General features: G+C 39.2%; 1 protein-coding gene across 1 annotated transcript in view; it reads right to left on the reverse strand.

Moving 5' to 3' along the window:
* Nucleotides 1–153: 153 nt before the first annotated feature.
* LOC113678600 (WD repeat-containing protein 19) overlaps nt 154–20,984 on the reverse strand; it is a 37,307-nt gene continuing 16,476 nt past the window's right edge. Inside the window, exons 22-51 of the mRNA XM_027195503.2 lie at nt 19,787–19,853; nt 18,994–19,076; nt 17,920–18,000; nt 17,307–17,373; nt 16,975–17,075; nt 15,895–15,960; nt 15,224–15,261; nt 14,865–14,962; nt 13,297–13,358; nt 12,855–12,923; nt 12,384–12,425; nt 11,834–11,943; nt 11,401–11,458; nt 10,789–10,859; nt 10,321–10,396; nt 9,730–9,812; nt 8,823–8,963; nt 8,574–8,663; nt 7,736–7,823; nt 7,606–7,642; nt 6,782–6,891; nt 6,596–6,664; nt 6,300–6,377; nt 4,841–4,982; nt 3,776–3,855; nt 3,088–3,169; nt 1,922–2,072; nt 1,437–1,560; nt 1,013–1,089; nt 154–468 (exon numbers count right to left, since the gene is read on the reverse strand). Coding sequence (XP_027051304.2) covers nt 354–468; nt 1,013–1,089; nt 1,437–1,560; nt 1,922–2,072; nt 3,088–3,169; nt 3,776–3,855; nt 4,841–4,982; nt 6,300–6,377; nt 6,596–6,664; nt 6,782–6,891; nt 7,606–7,642; nt 7,736–7,823; nt 8,574–8,663; nt 8,823–8,963; nt 9,730–9,812; nt 10,321–10,396; nt 10,789–10,859; nt 11,401–11,458; nt 11,834–11,943; nt 12,384–12,425; nt 12,855–12,923; nt 13,297–13,358; nt 14,865–14,962; nt 15,224–15,261; nt 15,895–15,960; nt 16,975–17,075; nt 17,307–17,373; nt 17,920–18,000; nt 18,994–19,076; nt 19,787–19,853 — 2,556 coding nt within the window. The 3' untranslated portion in view covers nt 154–353. The remainder of the gene's footprint in view (nt 469–1,012; nt 1,090–1,436; nt 1,561–1,921; nt 2,073–3,087; nt 3,170–3,775; nt 3,856–4,840; nt 4,983–6,299; nt 6,378–6,595; nt 6,665–6,781; nt 6,892–7,605; nt 7,643–7,735; nt 7,824–8,573; nt 8,664–8,822; nt 8,964–9,729; nt 9,813–10,320; nt 10,397–10,788; nt 10,860–11,400; nt 11,459–11,833; nt 11,944–12,383; nt 12,426–12,854; nt 12,924–13,296; nt 13,359–14,864; nt 14,963–15,223; nt 15,262–15,894; nt 15,961–16,974; nt 17,076–17,306; nt 17,374–17,919; nt 18,001–18,993; nt 19,077–19,786; nt 19,854–20,984) is intronic.

Here is a 20,984-nt window from a genome sequence, read left to right on the forward strand (position 1 = left end):
AGACAATATGGCGCGTTTAGATTATGCAATGAGCCTCTAAAGGAAAAATGTAAACCATTCTCTCTCCTAACAAAATTTCGAGTCCGCAAGTTTGGAGTGGTTTAGCTTCCGGACTCAACATTGTGGAAGAGGAAAAAACTATCTCACAACAAATTTGTTGAGTACATCTAACGTGTTTTTATTGACGACAAAGTACCATTCGCATTCTATTTATTACTTAAATTCTAACCATCTCATGCGATCAAAAAAAATAAAATAAAATAAAAACGCAGAGATCCAAGAAGCGATGATTATTTACAGTTAAATACAACTCCAAGGTAGCATTTCGCAGAACTCGTGTTCGGGCTCGATTCTCAGTCTTGATCTGCAGTCTTCAAATACGGTGATGGATCCTTGATTGGTTTCACTTCCGTGGCTGCTATGCTTTGGGAGCACATTGGGCACACTGTTTCACTGGCCTCCAGTAGACTGCAATAAATGTAAAAAAGTAGTACCTTTACTTTACTGCGGTGAAAACCTACCAAGAAATAAACTGACACTTTGCACAGTCGCACACCATAGGAAGCTTAGAAATAGTGGAGTTTGCGCGCGCTGCGGATCCTAAATTTAAGAAAATTTGGTCATGCCATCATAGTCACACGAGTGACTACCGCCACGTTCCTATTCAAGTATGCGAGCCCCAAAGAGAAAGAAAAAACAAAGTAGAGCCTTCCCACGCTCCTCGATAAATACAAACATTTAGAACCTCAAAATCAACAATTATTAAGCCAATGAAAACTTAACTCCCGAAAGTGTGCGTTCATTCAAGAAATTAACAATCATAATTTTCTGACTTGGGTTGAGGCCTTCCGAATTGTTTGAAAATTCCACTCATATTTGAAACATGGCATTAACTGACGATATTACGTCGCTCTTCAATGATTAACCTCCTTTTATGACGAATAACGAAGAAAAAACAATTAGAGCGCCGGTTTAAAGCCAGGTTATATCTTTATATCATACAAACATCAACCTCATAAGTTCCGAGTGAAGAGCAGGGAACGAACAGTTAGGACACATTGTCCAGTTGTCTTTAACCATATGACGACCCTGTGAAATAAAACAGTATTGAAAAACGCGGTCACAGGTAAGAAACGAGAGGAAGCTATTAAGCGAGATAGAAAGACTGACGGAAAGTCACGACATATTCCCAGAATTTTTGTGAGAGTCAATCAAAAGTTCCGCGAATTTGCCTGCAATAGGCTTTGCATCATTGCTAATTAATTCTCTGTCACTAAATTTCTAGAATTGCCGTAGTACCACAATATAGCTCAAGAAACATGTTAGTACACAAGCGAGACATTTTTGCAAGTGAACGAGGCAAACCACGAAATATTAGATCCCAGTCTCTGGCGGTTGTTTGGCCCACGGGCTTCCGCTATTCAGTTGTTACTCACCGTGATAATACAGTAAGGTATGGTGTTTTTACATTCTGGACAGTCCAGTTTAGTCTGAGGTACTTCGTTGCCGCAGTAAGGACAAGGATCTTGAGGTTCGTCCTCTTCCGTCTTGTCTGGTTTCCTGAAAGCAGAGTTAATCGTAGGACACTGAAATAAAACTGAAGAACTGGAAACAATCTGTTGGACAAATTTGCTGGACAAATTGATAATCAAAGGAAAGACTTCGTCAGATTTCTGAATGGTTCTTAATAAAAACCTTGGTGCCGATTAAACGAACGAAGCTGTGCCTTTTCCGCGGTTTTAAACAACAAATGGATCCCGATGTTTTTGTGGAAAATGTTTCTTGGAAGCCTTCAGGACACTGTTCACAAATACCAAGGTTTTCAGACAAAAAGTTTGGCTAAATTTTAAGTAGTTTAGATGGCTGTTTTGCTAGTCATTGGTCAAACTATGTTTAAACAGCCGGCTCTGAAAAGTTTTACCTGACAATTTGTTCAATCTTTTTTTTGTACTTGAGGTCAATCTTTTGACGATATTCAGGTCTCATCAACATGGCCGCATAGCTGAAGGAAGAATTTTTCAGTCCCGACCTATGGCACTCGATAACGGTGGACGTCAGTATGGGAACAACGTCTGAGGAAGAGAAAGTAATGAAAAAAAACATAAATCATAATAAATCCAGAAAAATTAGTCAAAAAATGAACCAAAGGACCAAAGAATGAAGGTAGAACCATCATTACCCTTAAGGGGAGATTTTATTTATCCCTTTAATTCCCAGATCAAATAGTTAATTCTCTCCTCAAACTGTTATACATTTCCTTGTACATCTAACGCGAAAATTTGATGTTAGATCAAGAAAAAAACTTCTTCATGATAAGTTTGAGTATTCTCACTACCCGTTGCTGGATAAGGTTACATGTTTCAAAATAACTTTTGGGAGTTAAAGGGTTAAGTTAAGACACAGGCGCCACACTAAAGTGATGTATTTGTAGTGACAATATGTTTATCCTTGGACTCGTATGGATTGCGGAAAATAAACTGAAATGATGAAATGAACGTCGTAGTGATGTTAGGCAATGATTTATGGAATTCGAGAAGACTTTGACACGATATAAACTCTCGTCATTTTAAATTTCACTTCATTTCATTTATGCAGTTCATGTGTATTCTTTCACCACCACATCTTATTTCCAACTCGTAACAGGAACATATTAGCCCACAACAGATCTGCATGCTCACAATGTCAGTGCCTTCAGTAGCTGCTTAGTTTCGTTAAGCAATCGCACCACCATTGCGAAGGTCATAAATTCAAATCCTATTCAAATCAGGAATACTTTTCAGGCGTCTTCTATACATTGTACAAATTTCGAAACATCCCAGCAAGCATTATTTCTTCGCTTTACACTTCTCTATTTTTACAGAAAATGTATTTTCACGAAAAGGAAGCAAGTTACACATGACTGTTTTAGCACACAAACATTTTTGAAGGTAAGTCGAGTGAATACACTCTGCTCCCCTAAAAAGGTGTAAAAATATTGGGAAATGCACTATGCTGCAAGAATCAGAGTTTTAAGAGGCACCCAATCCAACTTTGCGCACTACTAAAAAAATAAACAGTTCAAGTAGAACACGAATGTTCAACACTTACGTGCAGGGAACTTGCTGATGTTATTAGCCACCCTAATCAACATACGGGCACCCTTCATGTGATCACCTCGTTTCACATGTAGCTGAAAGAGAATAAACAAAACAATTGTTACTCTCAGACGCAGGCAGAATAAACACAATTATGGAAAACCAGGTATCACATCTCAGCGTAGACTGAGAAGTGAAAGTAAACTAAATGCTAAGTTGAGAAAGTAAGCAAAACGGAAAAAAATACATAGCTTTGAGATAGCTTTGCTTGTGTTTGAAGACCACGAGGAAGCGGATCATTTCGTTTGTTATCGAGAATTATCAGTTAATCATCACCGCGTCGCGAGTCCGAACTAAGATAGCTTCGTGTGCTGATTGGCTCCATTGAATATCCTATTGCTACTTACTAAATTAAAGAAAACTGGCATGATACCAATAATGACTAAGTGCCTACGCAGTAGCCCCAAAAACGGAACGTAAAGTGAAAAAACAAAACCGAACGCACAAGTCTGGAAGAAAAAATTAAATGAATGGCGTCTTCCCATAACAAACAAAAGTATAGACGCGTGTGTTGTCGAGCTTTTCCTACGTGCAATTCTTTTGTTGATATTAGGCAAGTGTTGCTGAAGTAAGACCTGAGGGAAGGGGATGACAAACAGGCCACAGGAAAACAGTTACTGCTATCAGCAAGTCCTACATACCTTGACCAAAATGTAACTATGAAGGATCATCAGGTTCTGCATCATCTCCGCGGGAATTTTTATCTTGTGATCAGTAAGTTCTGCCGGGAAATTGTAAGAGTAAATTCGAAGATCGTTCAAGCAAAACAGTAAACTTCATACGTCTGGAGTGTATTATCAGATTAACAACAAAAGGAACGAGAGGTTGTTTCTTTTGTATATGGTATTTAAGCCGACAACAAGACGATGTCTATATTTCATTCATCTAAAATTTAGACGTAAGGGATATTCCAAAGTAGGTAGTAGGGAAGTTAAGTAGCCAGAAAGGCAGCACCAAGGAAGAAATAGATTAGCGACACACCTCAACTTCAGCAAAACGAGAGGGACTAACGTTGAGTCCCAAATGGAAAATTAAACAATTTGCCATCGGGGTGTCCGTCTTAAGACCACGAAAAATTTGGTAATTTTACGTTGTTGTTTTGCAGAGGACGGCAAAGAAATTGTGGGGAATTAGTAAGGATAGCCCACACTGTCTCGTCTTCACTAGATTTTTATTCTTCTCCTCTTCTATTCTCGCTAGGTTTCGCAACTCTCACAACTCCTCGACTCGACTGATATGAAAGATTACTTGGACTGAAAGCTAAATAAATCACAGACAATTGTTCCTTATCTTTGCGGGACACCTTAGTTAAAAAGAACGCTGATTGGCTAGATACGAATCTTCCAGACATAAGAATAACAAAATTTCCAGACAAACATTTCACAATCGCTATTTGATATCTATGCTATTATTCTGTTTCCGACAAAATTAACACAGTTTTAAGACGCACGTGCTGAGCTATTGTTCTGCTCATTAAATCTTTTGTTCAGCCAGTTCTCGTTGCCGTCGCCATCAATTTTTGCTCAAGGTCTCTCGGTATCAAAAAGCTTCTAAAACAAGATGAAGTGGAACGATTTTTCTCGGTAAGACATGATGTACAAAACATGTATACAGAATTTAGATCATTGAAGCCAAAATTAAGTGATCCTCTCGCAAATGATATGAATTCTCGATACTGTCAAGGAAAAATAATTGGGAGAACAAACCTCTGTACATGCTGAACAAGACGTCATGAGCATTCCTGTAGTTACCAGCATTCTGATCTTCCCTCGCAATGATGATGGCCGTGCGCGCTGCCTCACGATATTGCTTTAACGCCATGTAAAGCCGGAACAAGTACTTTGCTTCCTAGAGTAGGGAAAAATTCAAAAGGAATAATGATTGTCTTTATGTATTTATTACGAAAAAGAGAATTTATTCTCTTCCTAAGAGAATGTAGTCAACTGGAGCAGTTTTCAGTTGAGTTTCGTAAAATCAAAATCAAAGCAATCACAACAACCAATAGGAGCGAAGATGGACATCATCGTTAGCCAATGAGAACTCAAAGTAAAAGTAAAAAAACTGCATGAAAAACCCGGGAAAACGCGTGTGACAAATTAAATCACGATTAATTGCCTGGCGCGAGTTTTCTGAATCAATAACTGAGCAAAGGTAAGAAAAATTAAAGCAATCATGGATTACTTTCGACACACGATTGAAAACTGCTCCAATGTATTGTTTTTTTTTCTATGTGTTTCCGACAGCACATTCTGTTACTATGGCTTGTTCGTCAATGACTTTCACGTTGGATGCAGTGATTTCAAGAACAGCTAGGTTTTGGGTAGACTTACCCAGTTGTAGCATTTACAGAAAGGTCATTGTACTCTTAAGCTACAACTAATTCCCCTCAAACTGGTTGACCTTTAGGATCAACAAAGGAACATAAATTTGAATAGACCACGAAGTACAGGACAATGCAACTGTAAGAGTTTAAAACTTCAAAATTCACAAGGACTTCAGACCTCCCTAAGAAGTCGAGGACCTCAAAACAACCCGCTTGCTATTCTGAATCACCCATTTACACCAAATCTCACTGAGACCCCTGTGCAGGGATTAAAAAAACTTGCAACTGCTGTTTAACTATTCAAAAAGAGACCGCCACGAAAACGGAATGACAAATGAAAAGAGTTGAATAAGTGTCACCGTATTGTTCAACACCAAACACCACCACGTCCGTCTTGGAATTTTTGTGTAGGAATATGTGACACCTCAAGTTTTATATACGAAGTTATTGTTTGAGGCACAGTCAGTATTATAGTCGAACCTGTATTTAGCGCCACCGTTTAAGGCGGTCACCCTTTATCAAGCGGTCGTGGTCACCCTAAACCAAGTCCCAACGGCCTGCTTAAATTGCCTTCCACTTGAATTGAACGCTCACTCAAAGCGAAACCACTAAAATAAAACCAAGACTACTATCTCGAATAAAATTTATTCTATGATTATCTCCCGCAATCAAAGTCAAAACTCTTAGTTAAAGTGTCCTCGACACATTGTAGATTGTCTTTCTCCTTTGGACTGTTAGGAAAAATATTTCACACGAAAATCACGCAAGTAATTTGCTGGTCAACCTGTATTAAGTGGTAACTCCGTAGGTCACCTCTTAATACAGGTTCGACAATAATTTACCTTTGGTATACCGTCAGCCTCTCCCATAAGGAAGTCAATCAACTGATGTGTCAACACCTCATCACCTGCCCGACCAACCTATACAACCAACAGATACGGCCAGTTAAAAAACATGAACAAACCAAAACAACTGGTACTAATCAAAATAATCTGATAAGTAAATGGTATTTGATAAAACATCAAAGTTGTTATGGCTTCTGTAGGCGACTGCACTTGACGTTGCTGTAGTTTGGTCCAAGACAAAACAACACTGTCTTAAAATACATCGAAGAACACAAAAGAGAACTAGTTCTTACAGTTTCAATTGCCAGCTCAATGGATTCGCCGTCTTCTCCAACGGGACATTTCAAGAAGTGCTTCAAAGCCTTAGAGGAGAGAATGACAGGTCATAAGTAAAGGAAATGCACAGTAGATTTCTCCTCTTTCATGCTAAAGGAGGTAGACAGAGGCTAACGCAACAAAACCCTCAACAATTGTCCTACCTTAGCATATTGTGCTGACTTCAGGAAAAACTTTCCAGCCAGGAAATATTGTTTTTGATTCTCAAAGTACATGGCGATGCTGGCATAGTCATCCGCAACTGCATCATCGCCTGTCACACAAAAAAGAAACAAAAATTGACATTTATTGCAGTACGATGACAGGAGGATTTTCAGATGTGAAAGTGCCGCATTAAGAAGTAAGACTTACAGGCGATAACAAGGACAAAAATTGTGCACAGTAAGGAGATTGGTTCAACAACGTCAGTTCCAAACAAGGAGGGGACAAGGTATAATTTCCACAGATCGATTGGGTCCGACTTAGTTGACGAACATATCAACAACGCCTGATTCAAATTGTGAAATTTAGGTGTAAATTGAGAAAAAGAAGGTTAGAAGAATTGGTTTTCGTGTAAAGTACACTTTAAAAAATAAGGTAAGCAAGATAGCTGTACATGGAACAGATGGATGCCCTTTATGAGGCATATGTCTTAGTACACGTTTTGGTGTGTAGTATCGCTGAGTATTTTTACCAGTTGTGCCGTATTTTGACGACCCCGTAGGATGAGTCAAAATAAAAGAACGAGTAAATATACCAAGCAACACTACACACCAAAACGTCTAATTATTTATTTATTATTCAACTGCATTATTTTCTGCTCATTTCTCGAACGGCTGGAAAAGCAATGCTGATAGAGAAGTGTAGCGCGCGCAGCCGACTAGTAAAACAGGTCTTTTTACAGTATAATATGACCAACTGTATGCGCGTTATTTGTACTCTAACTCGTGTAGTTGGATGATAAAATATCTTCTGCCACTAAACTTACCAATTATTTCAGCATACTGTTCCATTTGATTATGCGTCTAAAAATCAGATGAGAAAGAAACACGTGAACATTAGACTCGATCAGTCCATCACTTTTCCATATCAGTTTTATGCTTTATTTATTGGCATACCTGGGCGAGCTGAAATGCTTCATCGTTGCATTTGGACAGAACAAGGAACTGAATCGCAGATCCAAAGTCACCAAGTTTCTGAAAGAACCTAGTATCGAATAGGATACGTGGATAAATATATCTCACAAAGATTTAGCGGGAAAAATGCGTGGCGCTTAAACAAAAGCGTCGACAAAAATTGTCACCAAGACTTAAAAACGTGAGAAAATTACCTGACGACTCGATGACCAAGAAGTCAGATTGAAAACCAATAACGAAAAAACACGCCTGCTTTCGCGCTGTCGATTCCTCATTTCAAATCTCAACGTTTTTTGCTAAATCTACTGATTTTTTTTTCCTAGTACGGTATTTTGAGTGAGCCGTTGTTGCTGCCTAATAAAACTGTGAGCTTGTAAAGGATGCCACTGATTAACTCGTGACGCTTTTCACAGACCTTCTATTTCTCCAAGCTCATCGTCCATGGCGTGAGCGAGATAGAAATCGCGGGAGTCTTAACGAACCCGATCGCTAGGAGTGGGGTAGGTAAAAAGAAAATTTTATTTAATCCTTTTCCAAGCTCCAGCGATTATCGGCCGTTTTGCACTTCTTCAACGTTTTATGAAAACGGCTATGAACAGACTAGTACTAAGACTAAAGGGAGTAAGTTTCTAAAGAAACTGTGGTGCTGCGTCGGTGGGAGAGTATAGCAGGTAATTTAGTGTTAACAACTGGGTTGAAAACGTAAATTAGCCACCGTTAAGAGTAAAAAAACTTTTTACTCTTTACGGTGGCTAATTTACGTTTTCAACCCAGTTGTTAACACTAAATTACCTTGTACTAAGACTGAGTGGTATCATACTTGGCCACCATTTTAGCTCCTTCGACAGACTGGGTCTCCTTCACAATCCTTACAGCTTCCTCGGGGTTTTGCAGGTGATCAAGATTGATCCTAAAACAATCAAAGATGAAAGGATTAAGTCGCCAAAATTAAATATAATACCAAACAAAAAGGCCTTAGGAGTTATCGCTTAGAATTAATTTTTTCACTTCTATTTTTAAGGCGCAAGTGTATCACATTGTTGTGTTACAAGTCCTAAAATGTCCCTACCTGATGACGCTGTCATAATCTTTAGCCGCCTCGTAAGCTATTGCAGCCTCCTTGTATTTCCCATCGGCCTCCTTGGCCTTAGCATACTGCGCATGAAGCTTAGGAGAGGTAACGTGAGCTAGCAATTCACCGACCTTTGCCCTAGGAAAGAACGTTATTTATTTCATACATACCGAGATTTACACTGTGAAATAAATAAAACCCTTGAAACGATGAATAAATGACTGTGAAAATATGAAAATCATATATGCGAAATGCAGATAAAGACGTGAATATGATAGCGCAGTGATAAACACGACTCGAGTAGTTGTGAAAATAAGGCCTGAAAAAAAAATTCAGGCTCGTTGCACTGCATATAAAACTCTCGTTAGCTGCGCTCACTTGTCCGTTTTATTGATGTATCGCAACTCGTGAATCAATTCGTTTGCACGCACTTCCCATGGAATAATCTCTGTGTAAGTTTACATTCAAAAACCTACCTTACAATATGCTGTCACACCGAAACATTATAAAGGAAGTGCCTCTTTCCAACGCTTTACCTTCCTAGCCTGGTATTCCCCAACTTCCCCATCCCATCCCCACCCCTACCTCCCCAATCACTTACAATTGATAACTTCCTCAGAGTTTCAATGAGGACATAAAGCGAAGGAGGGGAGGGGAAGTAGCGGCACTTTCCTCTTCTTCAGTGAACAAGAACCATGTGGTACTGAATGCTGGAACTTGAGAATTATGCAACTTCTTACAACGAATTAGACATAAAATCCTAATCTAAATCTAACCTAAAATAACAAATTGTAAACTGGCAGTTTTCTTTCTGTATTGATTGTAAAATTGACAAACGAAGCTCGTCTAGCCAGTTTGGAATAACTATCTTCTGTTTGCACTCAGTATTACTCTGTGTACTCACCAATTCTTAGTCTTGATGTACACAGCAGCTGCCTTTTCCCAGTATTGTCCTTTCTCAAACAACAGAGCAGACTCGGAATATTGCTGAGAATGAAACCCATCAATAAAATTTCATAATTATTCAAAGAATAACAAAAACTTACTGGTTAAGTTTTAGGAGTAAACTCCCAGCAATTCTTCAAGTTACTTTCGCACTTTGTTCGTACCCATTTATATTCCTGGGCCCAGTTGTTTTAGTGGCGGATGACGTTATCCGTTGGAAAATCGCTATCTAGCGGATGTGTCAATAAAACGTACTGCACTATCCACCGGATAGAGATTTATCCAGTGGATAGCGTTATCCAGCCCTCGAAAAACCAGAGCCTGGGCGGAATGAAGCAAAAGGAGAGTAAAATGTCGCCCAATAAAACCACACAGGACTCAGACGTACTCAAACCTCTCGATCAGGAGCCCGGTTACCTTACAATCACGCCACGGCGTCTCTTCCATAAACAAGATCAATTTAGCTTATTAACGGGAAGGGAGTTATTGCCCTCTTGTCTTACATATGACTTGTCAAGCTAGAAAAGCTTGCTTTTCAACGTGCACCTACCTTCATTGACTCCAAGATAGTAGCACACTCTTTCTTTAGCGGTCTGCTGGGACTCTTAGCAGCATAATTCACACCTCTAAAAATACAGATATCTTTTTTAAAAAATAATCAAATAACGACTCATAACTTCTTTTTCTAGCTCAGCAACTTAAACTCAGCTTAAAACTATAATTCCATAGACATCAGTATCAATATCAACTCTCAAAATCAATTCCAACTTAGAGAATGCTAGCGCTTTGACACGTTCGAGGAAAGAGGGAAAATCTGAGGCCTTCATGAGCCTTCTATGTCCTAAGCTCGTGTAGAAAAAAGTGTTCAAAAAAAATTTCTTTATTCTTGTAAGTTTCTGGCATATGAAGAGTTTCGTAACTGAAAATCAAACAAAATTTAATTGAGTGAACGTCTAATTCGCTTCATGTTGCTCGCTGGCGGACCCAGCTTCATTGTTTTGAGATAATTTTCACAAACCTTCTTATGTCTCCTACTCTGATTGCCATTCTTGCCATTCCACCGATACACAGTTCATCGTGGTCACGTTTCTACGGGAACAACCAATAAAAAGATTTCTGAAGATAATATGAGGAAAGAGATATCAATTTGGCAATCATTATCATCATACAACGTAGCTAGAGCGAAAAAGTAGAGGCATTTCTTTTTTTCCTTTCTTTTTCGAGGTCATGTTGAGATTTTGACTACATAATAGTAACTAACGTTATATCCCGTATGTATTATTTAATGTTTTATTACGGGACGAGATCCAAACCATGCCAGTGATGTCAGACAGTCGAAACGAGAATTCGCAGTGAAAATAAGTCGAAGTTAAGACAAAAAAATTGGCATGGTAAGTACTTATTGCAAATACTTCCGAAATTTTAAGAGAGAAGTTAAAGTGGTTTTTTTGATCATATCAGCACTTAAAGAAAAAGGTTAAAGTCGGTTCTCGAGCTACTCGGAGCTTATCCCTTTTATCTAAGCATGAAGCCACTAGGAGTATCACTTTCCCCCTTCCCCCCCTCCCCCCCCCCCCCATGGGATGCCAGTCCATCCCAACGAGGTAATAAACAAAGTCATAAAACTTACCTCTGGCAACTTGGTTACTCCTTTTTCATAGTGAAGCAGAGCATTACTGTAGTCTCCGCTGTAGGAAACAAAAATTACACAGAAACGGTAAGAATACTGATTTAAAACATGCTAAAAAAATTAAGTTGATCATGAAGTACTAAATTTACTAGGGGGGGGGTATCCTTGGTGCAAAAAACAGTGCTACCTGAACAGCGTGTGTTCCTTTACTAAAGTTGACAACGACAAAGCTTCATCAGGGACAAAAGTTTATGTGCCTCGAACAAAGGCGCCCTAAGACAGGCTTCATTGTAGAAATGACAGCTGCTATTGCATTCCAGAGAGTCACGTTTAATGGAACCTCTTTGTTGGGGCACTGTATTCAAGGGAAAGTTTGGGATCCTCTGCGAGAGCACTGGCGAAAATGTTTCCCAAAGATCATAATATATCTCACGTGAACTCCAGCTGCTGGGCGTATTCTCTTGAAATGTAAGGAATCTGATTGGGTGCCAGACTCTTGGCCAACTCAAGGGCTTGGTCCCAGTGAAGTAAGTCACGCCTCATCTGAAGCACGAAAACAATAATTTAACTTTCGCTCCAACAAATACACTAATAGCATCAGCTTTCGAGGAATTTCCCGGCCTTGCGGCAAAATATCCACCACCTCCGAGACATCGTCAAATTCAAATTCACGCGTGTCACCTTCGTGAAATGAAGATTATGATTATGTGTTCCTTTGCGATGAGTGGCATATGCAAGCTTAAAAGGTAGAAATCTATTCAAGTGTATCATACTCCCTTAAAGCCTTGGTTGTCACTGATACTAAATATGATGATGCCAAACTCAGTTATGAAGACTGATTTGGCAGGTTACCATTTACAATCTTCGGACACTACGCCTTTTGACTGATTTATTGTCGAACCAGATCCAGTAAAAACATTCACATCCAATAAGAAAAACACTTCACGTTAATAAAGGGATTCTCAAGTTATAACGATACAAACCTCAAGCGCAGCCAACGGATATGTTGAGCCAAGAAACAAATCCTACGATAATAAAATGATTATACACAGTCAGTGGGCAGACGATAATAATTTTGTGGAGTTTATATGAAATAATTCATATTTTTGGGAGCTAGTTTGTCCAAGTGTTTTGTCATGTGGAAGGTTTTTATCTTGCTGTTTGTTGCGTTGTTGTCCTATTTCGACATTCCTAATTAAGGTCCGGCTGCATAGTTAAGCCTACAATTGTGCGCGAGAAATCTTTCTTAGGACGAAAAGGATAACATAACGTAAGAGGCCATGGAGCAAACTTAACAGTTTAATCAAAACCTTTTCCTCGAATTATAGTTTCGAGACCCTGTACTTTTTTTAAGAAACATGCCCGACAGAAATTAAGAGTTATTAAAAAACAAAAACAAAAACATTATCGCGAAGGAACCATGTGAAATTGTTGTCATCTACTTTTCCACCTACCTGTGCTGTACTGTATTCTTCGAGAAACATGGCAACATATCCGGCCAGGAGATGTTTGTCTTCAGTTCCCTGATGAAGGAACAGAAAAGGATCAATAATACATTCGATTCGCATACAGGATACACGGCATACAATAAATGTGGACAAACACATCTGATCGTTTGTTGTTTTGGTCCATTTGACGCAAAAATGAAGGCAAACGCTTTATAACCCGGGTTTCATTTATCCCACTGGGGCAAAGTGCTCCGGTGTAAAGGTTACTTAAAAGCCAGCTTTTCGAGATTCGTTACGGCGGTTTAACTACCTCTCTTGCCCTTTTCTATATCATAATCAACTAAATGCACAGCTACTCTCTTAGTCAGTTCAGCCATCCCTAATGTTCTAACAGCCAAAAACAGTCAAGTGACTTCATTTACGAAATTTAGAGTTCTGTTCATATTACCTCGATACTCTCTAGAGACTGGACCATGGCAACATCTCCCATCTTTCGGTACACTCTGATAGCTGCCGACAAAAAATGTTACATGTAAGACAAATCTTAACTACATGTGCAAAAAAACGTTGTTCGCCCCTGGCTAGCAAAGGTGAAATATGGAAAAATGTTTCAAAACATCAAAACACCTTATAAGCGGACAGAATGAAGTACGTGATTCCAATTCAGAACCAAATGTGTACATATTCTCTTCCTATTGGTTTTTCTAGCGACAGGATTTTCTATTTGTAAGGAGAACTGCAATGTTGGGCTCACTAGAGAAAATAAATCACTCAAATATAAGCTATCGACCTTGAGAGAAAAATTGAATTTAAAAAAGAGGTGTGATATGGGCCTCCGGAATCTTAAAGCTTGAAAGCACTTTCTTTGACAAGTGGTAACAAACCAGTCTTCGTTATCCACAAGTTAGCGATATAAATAGGGACCTTTAGTAAACCACGACAGCGACAGCAACGAGGACGTGGCAAAACAACAGATCTAATGAACAGAACAATAGCTCGGCACGTGCGTTTTGAAACTGTGTACATTTCTTAGCCGCCCTCTGCAAAATAACTACTTGAAATCATCAAAATTCACGTGGTCCGCGAAAGGAAACCTCGAAAGCAGATTATTTAAGTTTCCATTTGGAACTCAACACCGCTCTCATACGTTGTGTTGAGGTTAATTTGTGGTGCCTTAAGAGATGGTAAACACATCCAGTCATTCGCAAAATTCCGACTGAAAATATTTATTTATTTTCTTCCTTGACGTTGCTGTCCTAACTGCTAAAGGTCCCTAAGGATGGAAAACGTCGGTCATCCACCAAAGTAATAACCATTTGAACCCTAAGAGAGACTAGCATCTAATTTCTCCTTACAATATAACCCCTGAATCAAACATTGAGGTAACGAGAGTAAAGGAAATGATCACCAACTATGTAAAATCTTGATTGTTAAACAATTCTCCTTGCCAGCTCAGTAGGAAATGTAAACAGACAACATAACAGTATGGAGAATATGCATACAAAGGTTAGGATGTAAAGGGTTAAATAACCAATGTATCAGACACTCGTCTGATCAGTAGATAATATCTTTCTTTTATCGTGCAAGGTTAACGATTCAAATTATCAAAACTGTAAGGAGAAAATCCCATCATCTTCTTTGAAATGAAAGGTGTACAACAAACTGCGATAAGAGCGATTTTCGTATCACGTATGTATTTTGAACGAGCTTTCCAGCTCACTACACGCTATGTGGATAAATAAACGATTGATTGATTGATTGTAGCAACCAAACCCAAAGTAATCACAGTGGTAAAGCTGAAGAGCGAAAAATAACTTTAAGAGCCAACGAGAATTTTAAAAAAATCAAACGAACTGGGTAGAGCGCGGGAAAACGCGGGCGATCAAGTCGTGTTTGGTTCTAGTTTTGTGCTAAGGAACGCCAGAACAAAGCACTCCCGGATTACTATCGATACTCAACTGAAAATTTCTCTATTTTACCCATAACATATGCGAAAATAAGCTTTGTTTAACTCACCAAGCTCAATGTCCAAATGATAGATCGCCTTTTTTCCCAGTTCGATCCAAGAATCTCTGGAATCCAGGATGCGAGCCAGCGTCCATGCATCTTTGAAACTACACCAAAGTATAAAAGTAATCACAACACCCAATGAGAGAAAAGGAAAATACTGCAATGAGCCAATGGGAAATCGAGTGATGTGGCACGGCAATTGGTGATTGGTTTCAATCTGGCGTTGGTGCACCAATCATAGATGAATTCACAACAAAAGCTATGCAAAGCTGGATTACTTTCGACACCAAATTGAAAATATTTAAGTCTCACATCATATCAAAAACAATTACAGGATGCAAGAAACGCCTTGGAAATCAACTTACCGTTTCAACGTCAGACAGTGATTGAATGAGGTTTGTAACTGTAAGTGCAAACAAGAAGACGATCAATTAGAATGAAGAGGGGATACAAAAAAACTCTAATTAAGCCATGAAAAAAGAGATTTACAATTGTGAAGGTATTGGAGTTGCTTAAAGAAACTGGGGGTACTGGGGATAGTGAGAGAACTGGATTGAAGGGCGTCATTTACGAGATAAAACAAAAACGACGGCTTTCATCGCACAAGCCTTTTGAATCTTTGTCCAGTGTAATGGCGTTCAGCCTCTTGCGTTTTTTTTTTAGGCTGCTGTGTAGACTGTTCTCAGTACGTTTTTATTCGCTGTTGTTAGTACATTTCGATCCTCAGTGTCCGAGGAATTCTGCATGAAGTTTACAGCAAATGGCAAATGTTTACTTCCTCGTCATCTGCAATCATCTCTTTGTGAACTTATTTTAAAATACTTCAATTTATTTGAATAGGTTGTTTTTTTCTATTTCCCTCGCTTAAAAATTAAAGGAGACACTAGGAAATGTTGGCGAAATCACAACCATATTTTGCTGTTTACCAATCAGTGCCGTAAAATTCAAAATTACACTCAATATCTTTCCGCATTCTGACTGGAGTATTCATGATACCAAAGTAAAGGCCATTCACGCCGTTTAAAAATAAACTTACATCAGATTGTGGAAGATCCTGAGGCTTCTCGTGAAATAAATGCGTGGTAAGACTGAGTTTGGAGGTCTGTGAAACAATGAAGTCAATATCAACACCACGAATAATGCTACAGTTCTGCTGCCTAATTCGAAAACGAAGCAACACTTGATTCGCACCAGAAAATGGCCACGAAGATGATCGAATAGGGGTCGAGGAACGACTTAATTCACACAAAGTTGACTCACATAGCAATGGATGAAAGAAATCCACAATGAAGAAATTTGGTTTGAATATTCTTACTATTAACAGAACTTGTTAGCTCAGTATGGTTGGATAGAGGCAAAGATCTCTTTTTCATGGAGCGATCAGAAGTCGAGGTTCATCCAAATCAATGACGCCAAGAACAAAGCAATATCCACCCATCTTGATCCAAAGAGCTTAGGCGATAAAAGATAATTTAGAATAATAAAGATAGGAGTTTAAATAGTAAGCTCAGTGGTGAAGTATAAGAAGATATCATTTCACCAGCGTGCTGCATTGTTCTCCCTCACCTTAAGCAAAAGGTAAAGGTTCAATCTAGTCGAGCAATCGTTTTACCAGTTGAATTCCAAACGATTATAGGCAGTAATAAGAGGTACAAAAGGCGGTAAACTTTACCAGTTACCGCCAGAAAAGGAGAAAACTGTGGGGGACGAAGAAAAAATGAATCCCCATGAGGAAACGAACCTCAGAGCTTTGGATTTCGCGCCGCGATACTCTACCACTGAGCCACAGAAACTCTATAGTGAGCTAGGCCACTGCTTAGGTAATGTGTCACATGTCACACATCCCTACTGCTTGAATTCCCAATTTTGAAAGCAACATACGCCAAAATAGAATAATCTTGTCTGAGTAAAGATTACCATGAAGAATTTTGTTCTATGACTTAAGAACACCGGCCTCTCCAAACAGGCAAGGTTGGCCCACCTTACCCGCTCGCGATGGCCAAGCAGGGTAAATGATTGGTTTCACATCGCCCTCAACGCGGAGCCAAGCATGTTAGAAGTAAAAATAACCGCTTTAGTTGACTGCTATTCATGAGTTACGTTTAAATTGCTATACCTTGCCGCTCTGTGTCTGACACGTCATTTCACCACCGTATAACATGAGGGGTTTTTGAGCGTAAGGCAGCTTGGTGGTTCCCGCCATTATACACTGGGGCCCTAAAAAAAATAATAACAGAAGCATTAAAACCAGCAAAACCAAACCAACTAAATCCCTCCTCAGAAATGGAAAACATTGCAAATGCCATCAAACCAAGCGAATAATTGGAAAAAGGCTGTCTTAATATAATTTTTTATGAAAAAAAAGCAAAGAAATGACAGATAGCAAAATTTGATTCTTGCCCTTGTCTTATTCGTGTAGACGTTTAAATGAACTCTCTACTGTCTCACCTATTACAGTATCTCTGTAGAAGATATAGGTATACACTTTCTCTTCATCGTAACCACAGAACACGTCCTAAAAGAAAAGTACAAATCTACTTCCAAATTGAACTCGACATGTGAGAAGTAACGTTTTGTTTTGAGAGACATGCAGGAAATTGGCGCGTAGGCGGCCAAAATTGATCTCCTCGCACATCCCAGACGTTCGACCGCTGTGCTGTTCCTAGCCTTCGCGTGTTACCACGGAAGATCTTTCTTACATGCTTGATGTAATAAGCAGACGCACAGACGTACTTGTAAGTCATCTTACAGGTTCCAGGAAGACTTCGAACAAGTGAAGAAGAAATAAACCATCAAAAGTTTTTTGCCCCGTAGTAATGGCAGAAGTCGGTTAACCGCTTTGCGGTAACAAGTTGTTTCCAACTCCGGTGACCGAAAACCTAAATCACGGTTTCGATCATTGGCTAAGTCCAGTTGTAACTCGAACTTGTTATTGCATGGCTACCAAGTCATATGACAATTCTTGAAAGGAATTTTCGTTTTTGATGAGCTCATGACATTGCAAAAGGAGAGCACTGAACACATTTCCCATCCTGTTGTAGATAGCTATGAATTAATTTACCTTGTCTAGAGGCCAATTTTCCCAAATAATGCCTCTTATATTCGGGGAAAAGTTGGGAATCTCGAAAGTGGCATCATTGACCTGCAAGACAATGACAACAACTCTTTTTACCCTTTCCATAACGAAAAACAAACAATTTAGGAGGTTCAGGGAATTCAACTAAAAGTAGCTTGCACTACTACGGTAGGCGTCCTCTAAAGAAGAGAAAGGAAAATTAAAATCGTGTACGGAAAGCAAGGAGAAAGCGGAACACGATCTTTGGGTGGCGGCAAGCTGCGTGCTTGAATTAATCTTTTCTCTCTCCCCTCTCCCCCCTTTCCCCCCTCTCTCTCCCCCCCCTTTCCCCCCTCTCCCCCCCCCCCTCCCCCGCCCCCATACCTCATCCTTTGCGTCCTAAATTTTATTAAGTTGTTTGTACCGAGTTTATTGACGGTCAATGAGCAATCTCGTTGCCTAAGCAAAGTTGTGTCGATCCAGTTTTCCGGGAAGCCAGAACCTGAGATCTGAGGTAGATGTTAACCACTGTAACATATATATATCACAATTAAAGAAAATGGACGCTATTTCATGTGAAATGGGTTTCTATCTAATACTCAATTCACAATAAAGCTTAAACATGTTTTAAAGTCGTTTTGTTCAACACATTTTTTTTTCGTAGAAACTACTTCGCCTAATATTTTTTGACTTAAATGCAGCACATTGGGAATGCAAGTTAGTACGTACTTGAATCCTATGGAAAATGAAGCTTTTCAGTTTTCTGTTTATAATTTCATTCAGTAAAAACCGGTTTAAAAAAAATGTTTTGCTTGTGTGAATAGGGTACAACACATCATAATTTAAAATTTTCGGTGTATTGAAGCTAGACCGCTTCCACCCAAGCAAACTTTCCGAAACAGGTCATACACTTGTCATATACTTGGAGAAAAATACACGTCAACTTTGCTGGTCACGGAAAACTTCCGGAGTAGTCATGTTATCTGCTTAGGGTGACACCAAAACCAAGTAGGTCAGTTTTTGGTCATGTAAAGGAAAACTCGCAATTAGGATAAATGATACATGTGACTGAATACTCACAGGATTGTAAACAAATCCATCACTCTTTTCATCGATGAACACCAGATGAGTCCCACTAACATCTGGGAAGATCCTTTTAATGCCTTTGCATGAACAGTACCCAAATAATGGTGTTACAAAGGAAATCGATGATTTCATGGCTAATGTAACTTTTAAACTTGGATCTATTTACCAAATTATTTACTATTCATGATATTATTGCCTTTTGGCAAGACTTAAAATCATTCACCTCAGTTTCGTGACTAACAAACTTTTCTTGTCGAGCGTATTAATCGACTAAACCGATAGGAAGTGTTCTTGATTGCATAAATATTGATCCACCTGCTTCTATTTCATTCCATCAGGTTCTGTACCATTCGGATAGTTCAACTTTCAGACTATTTCGGTCAATCTGCCTATAAGTAAGTCAGACTGTCAATCAGTCTGTGTGATCGTCTGTCTATCTGTCTACCCAACTGACTTCTCGCTGTTTTTCCATCAGTTAGTCTGTCTGTCTGTCTGTCTATTTGGCTGCTTATCTGTCTGTCCGTCTTTCCGTCTGTTTGTCTGTTGGCCTGTTAGTCTGTCTGTTTGACTATATATTTGTCTAACTGACTATGTCTTTCTGTCTGTCTCACTACCAATATATGTCTTCCTGCCACAGACAACTACACCTAAATACATATATAACTACTTCATTTAAACACGATACCAGAAAGTCGCATCGAGAAATGTTCAACGATCAAAATAAATCCTAATAGGAGGCTAACGAGGCAGAAAATTTTCAGTTTCTAAGTCTAAACGTACCACTCACCTACTACATGTCTGAATTCATTGACAAACTGCCAATCTTCGATGAAGAAATAAAACAGGCTTCCATTCTAAAATGCCATAAAAAAATCCGCTTTAGAATTATGGATAAATAAAACAGATAAAAAGGCAGGAAGAATTAAACTGTGTGGGTCTTTCCATAAAGAAGACTAAACAGTGGGTCTACATAGATTTCGTCCATGCTTAGCGTGCGTATATCGAGTAATGGATGTAACACGAAAAGTTTGAAGAGCACGAGAGAAGCGTAAAGGCCTATTTACACGGTACGACTTTGTCGCATGCGACAAGCTTACGACAGGCCTACGACATGACTTAGGACAATTTACACGCGCACGACATTTTCACCTACGACATGCCAAAATCGCGTGCAATTCCACTCGTTTCGGCCGCGGTCATTGTTTCAATAATTTGCAAGAGAAGGAAAAGAACCTCTTCCTCGCTCCACAGTGATATCATATTCTCTGTTTCCTCATCTGAGAATGTATTTTTCGCTTTGGAAGCAGTCTTCGACTTTCCGGAGGCGACTTCCTCTGCCATTTTGACGCAAGAAAATTTCACCTTCCTCCCCTACTCAGTAGAAATTTGTCACAAAATACGTCATTTTCCATCAATTTCGGCTACGATTGTCGCAGCGTTTTAAAGCATGTTTTAAAATCCTACGACATTTTTCGTGACGTGCACGACAGTCGTAAGCGAGTGGTAGGTTTGATTTACACGATACAATTCGTGTCGTAGGCCTGTCGTAAGCTTGTCGCATGCGACAAAGTCGTACCGTGTAAATAGGCCTTAAGAGTTCTTCGAGGCGGAGCCGAAACAACTCTAGCTTCTTGAGTACTCTTTAAACTTCCCAAGTACGTCCAACACTCAATATACGCACAGATAAAGAATGAACCAATTCTTTTTATCACATAGCATGCAGACGCAAGTCATGCTCGAACAAAGAAATAATCACATCTGTGTCGGATATCCCGGATAACCGTGTTCTACCCGAAAATTATAAATAACTGACAGGGCAAAAATGACCAAGAAGTATTTCGAGACCAAATATTTATTCAAAGAAGTGTTAATTTTCTGCTCAGAAGCGAAAAACGAACGAATTTCTGCGTAGTAGATTCAGTGCACTTGGATGGTTGTTTACAAGAATTCGTGGCCATAAAATTTCGTAGATCTGTGTTAAAAAT

The sequence above is a fragment of the Pocillopora damicornis genome, chromosome 13, assembly GCF_964200805.1.
Source record: "Pocillopora damicornis chromosome 13, jaPocDami1.2, whole genome shotgun sequence".
Classification (NCBI taxonomy): domain Eukaryota; kingdom Metazoa; phylum Cnidaria; class Anthozoa; order Scleractinia; family Pocilloporidae; genus Pocillopora; species Pocillopora damicornis.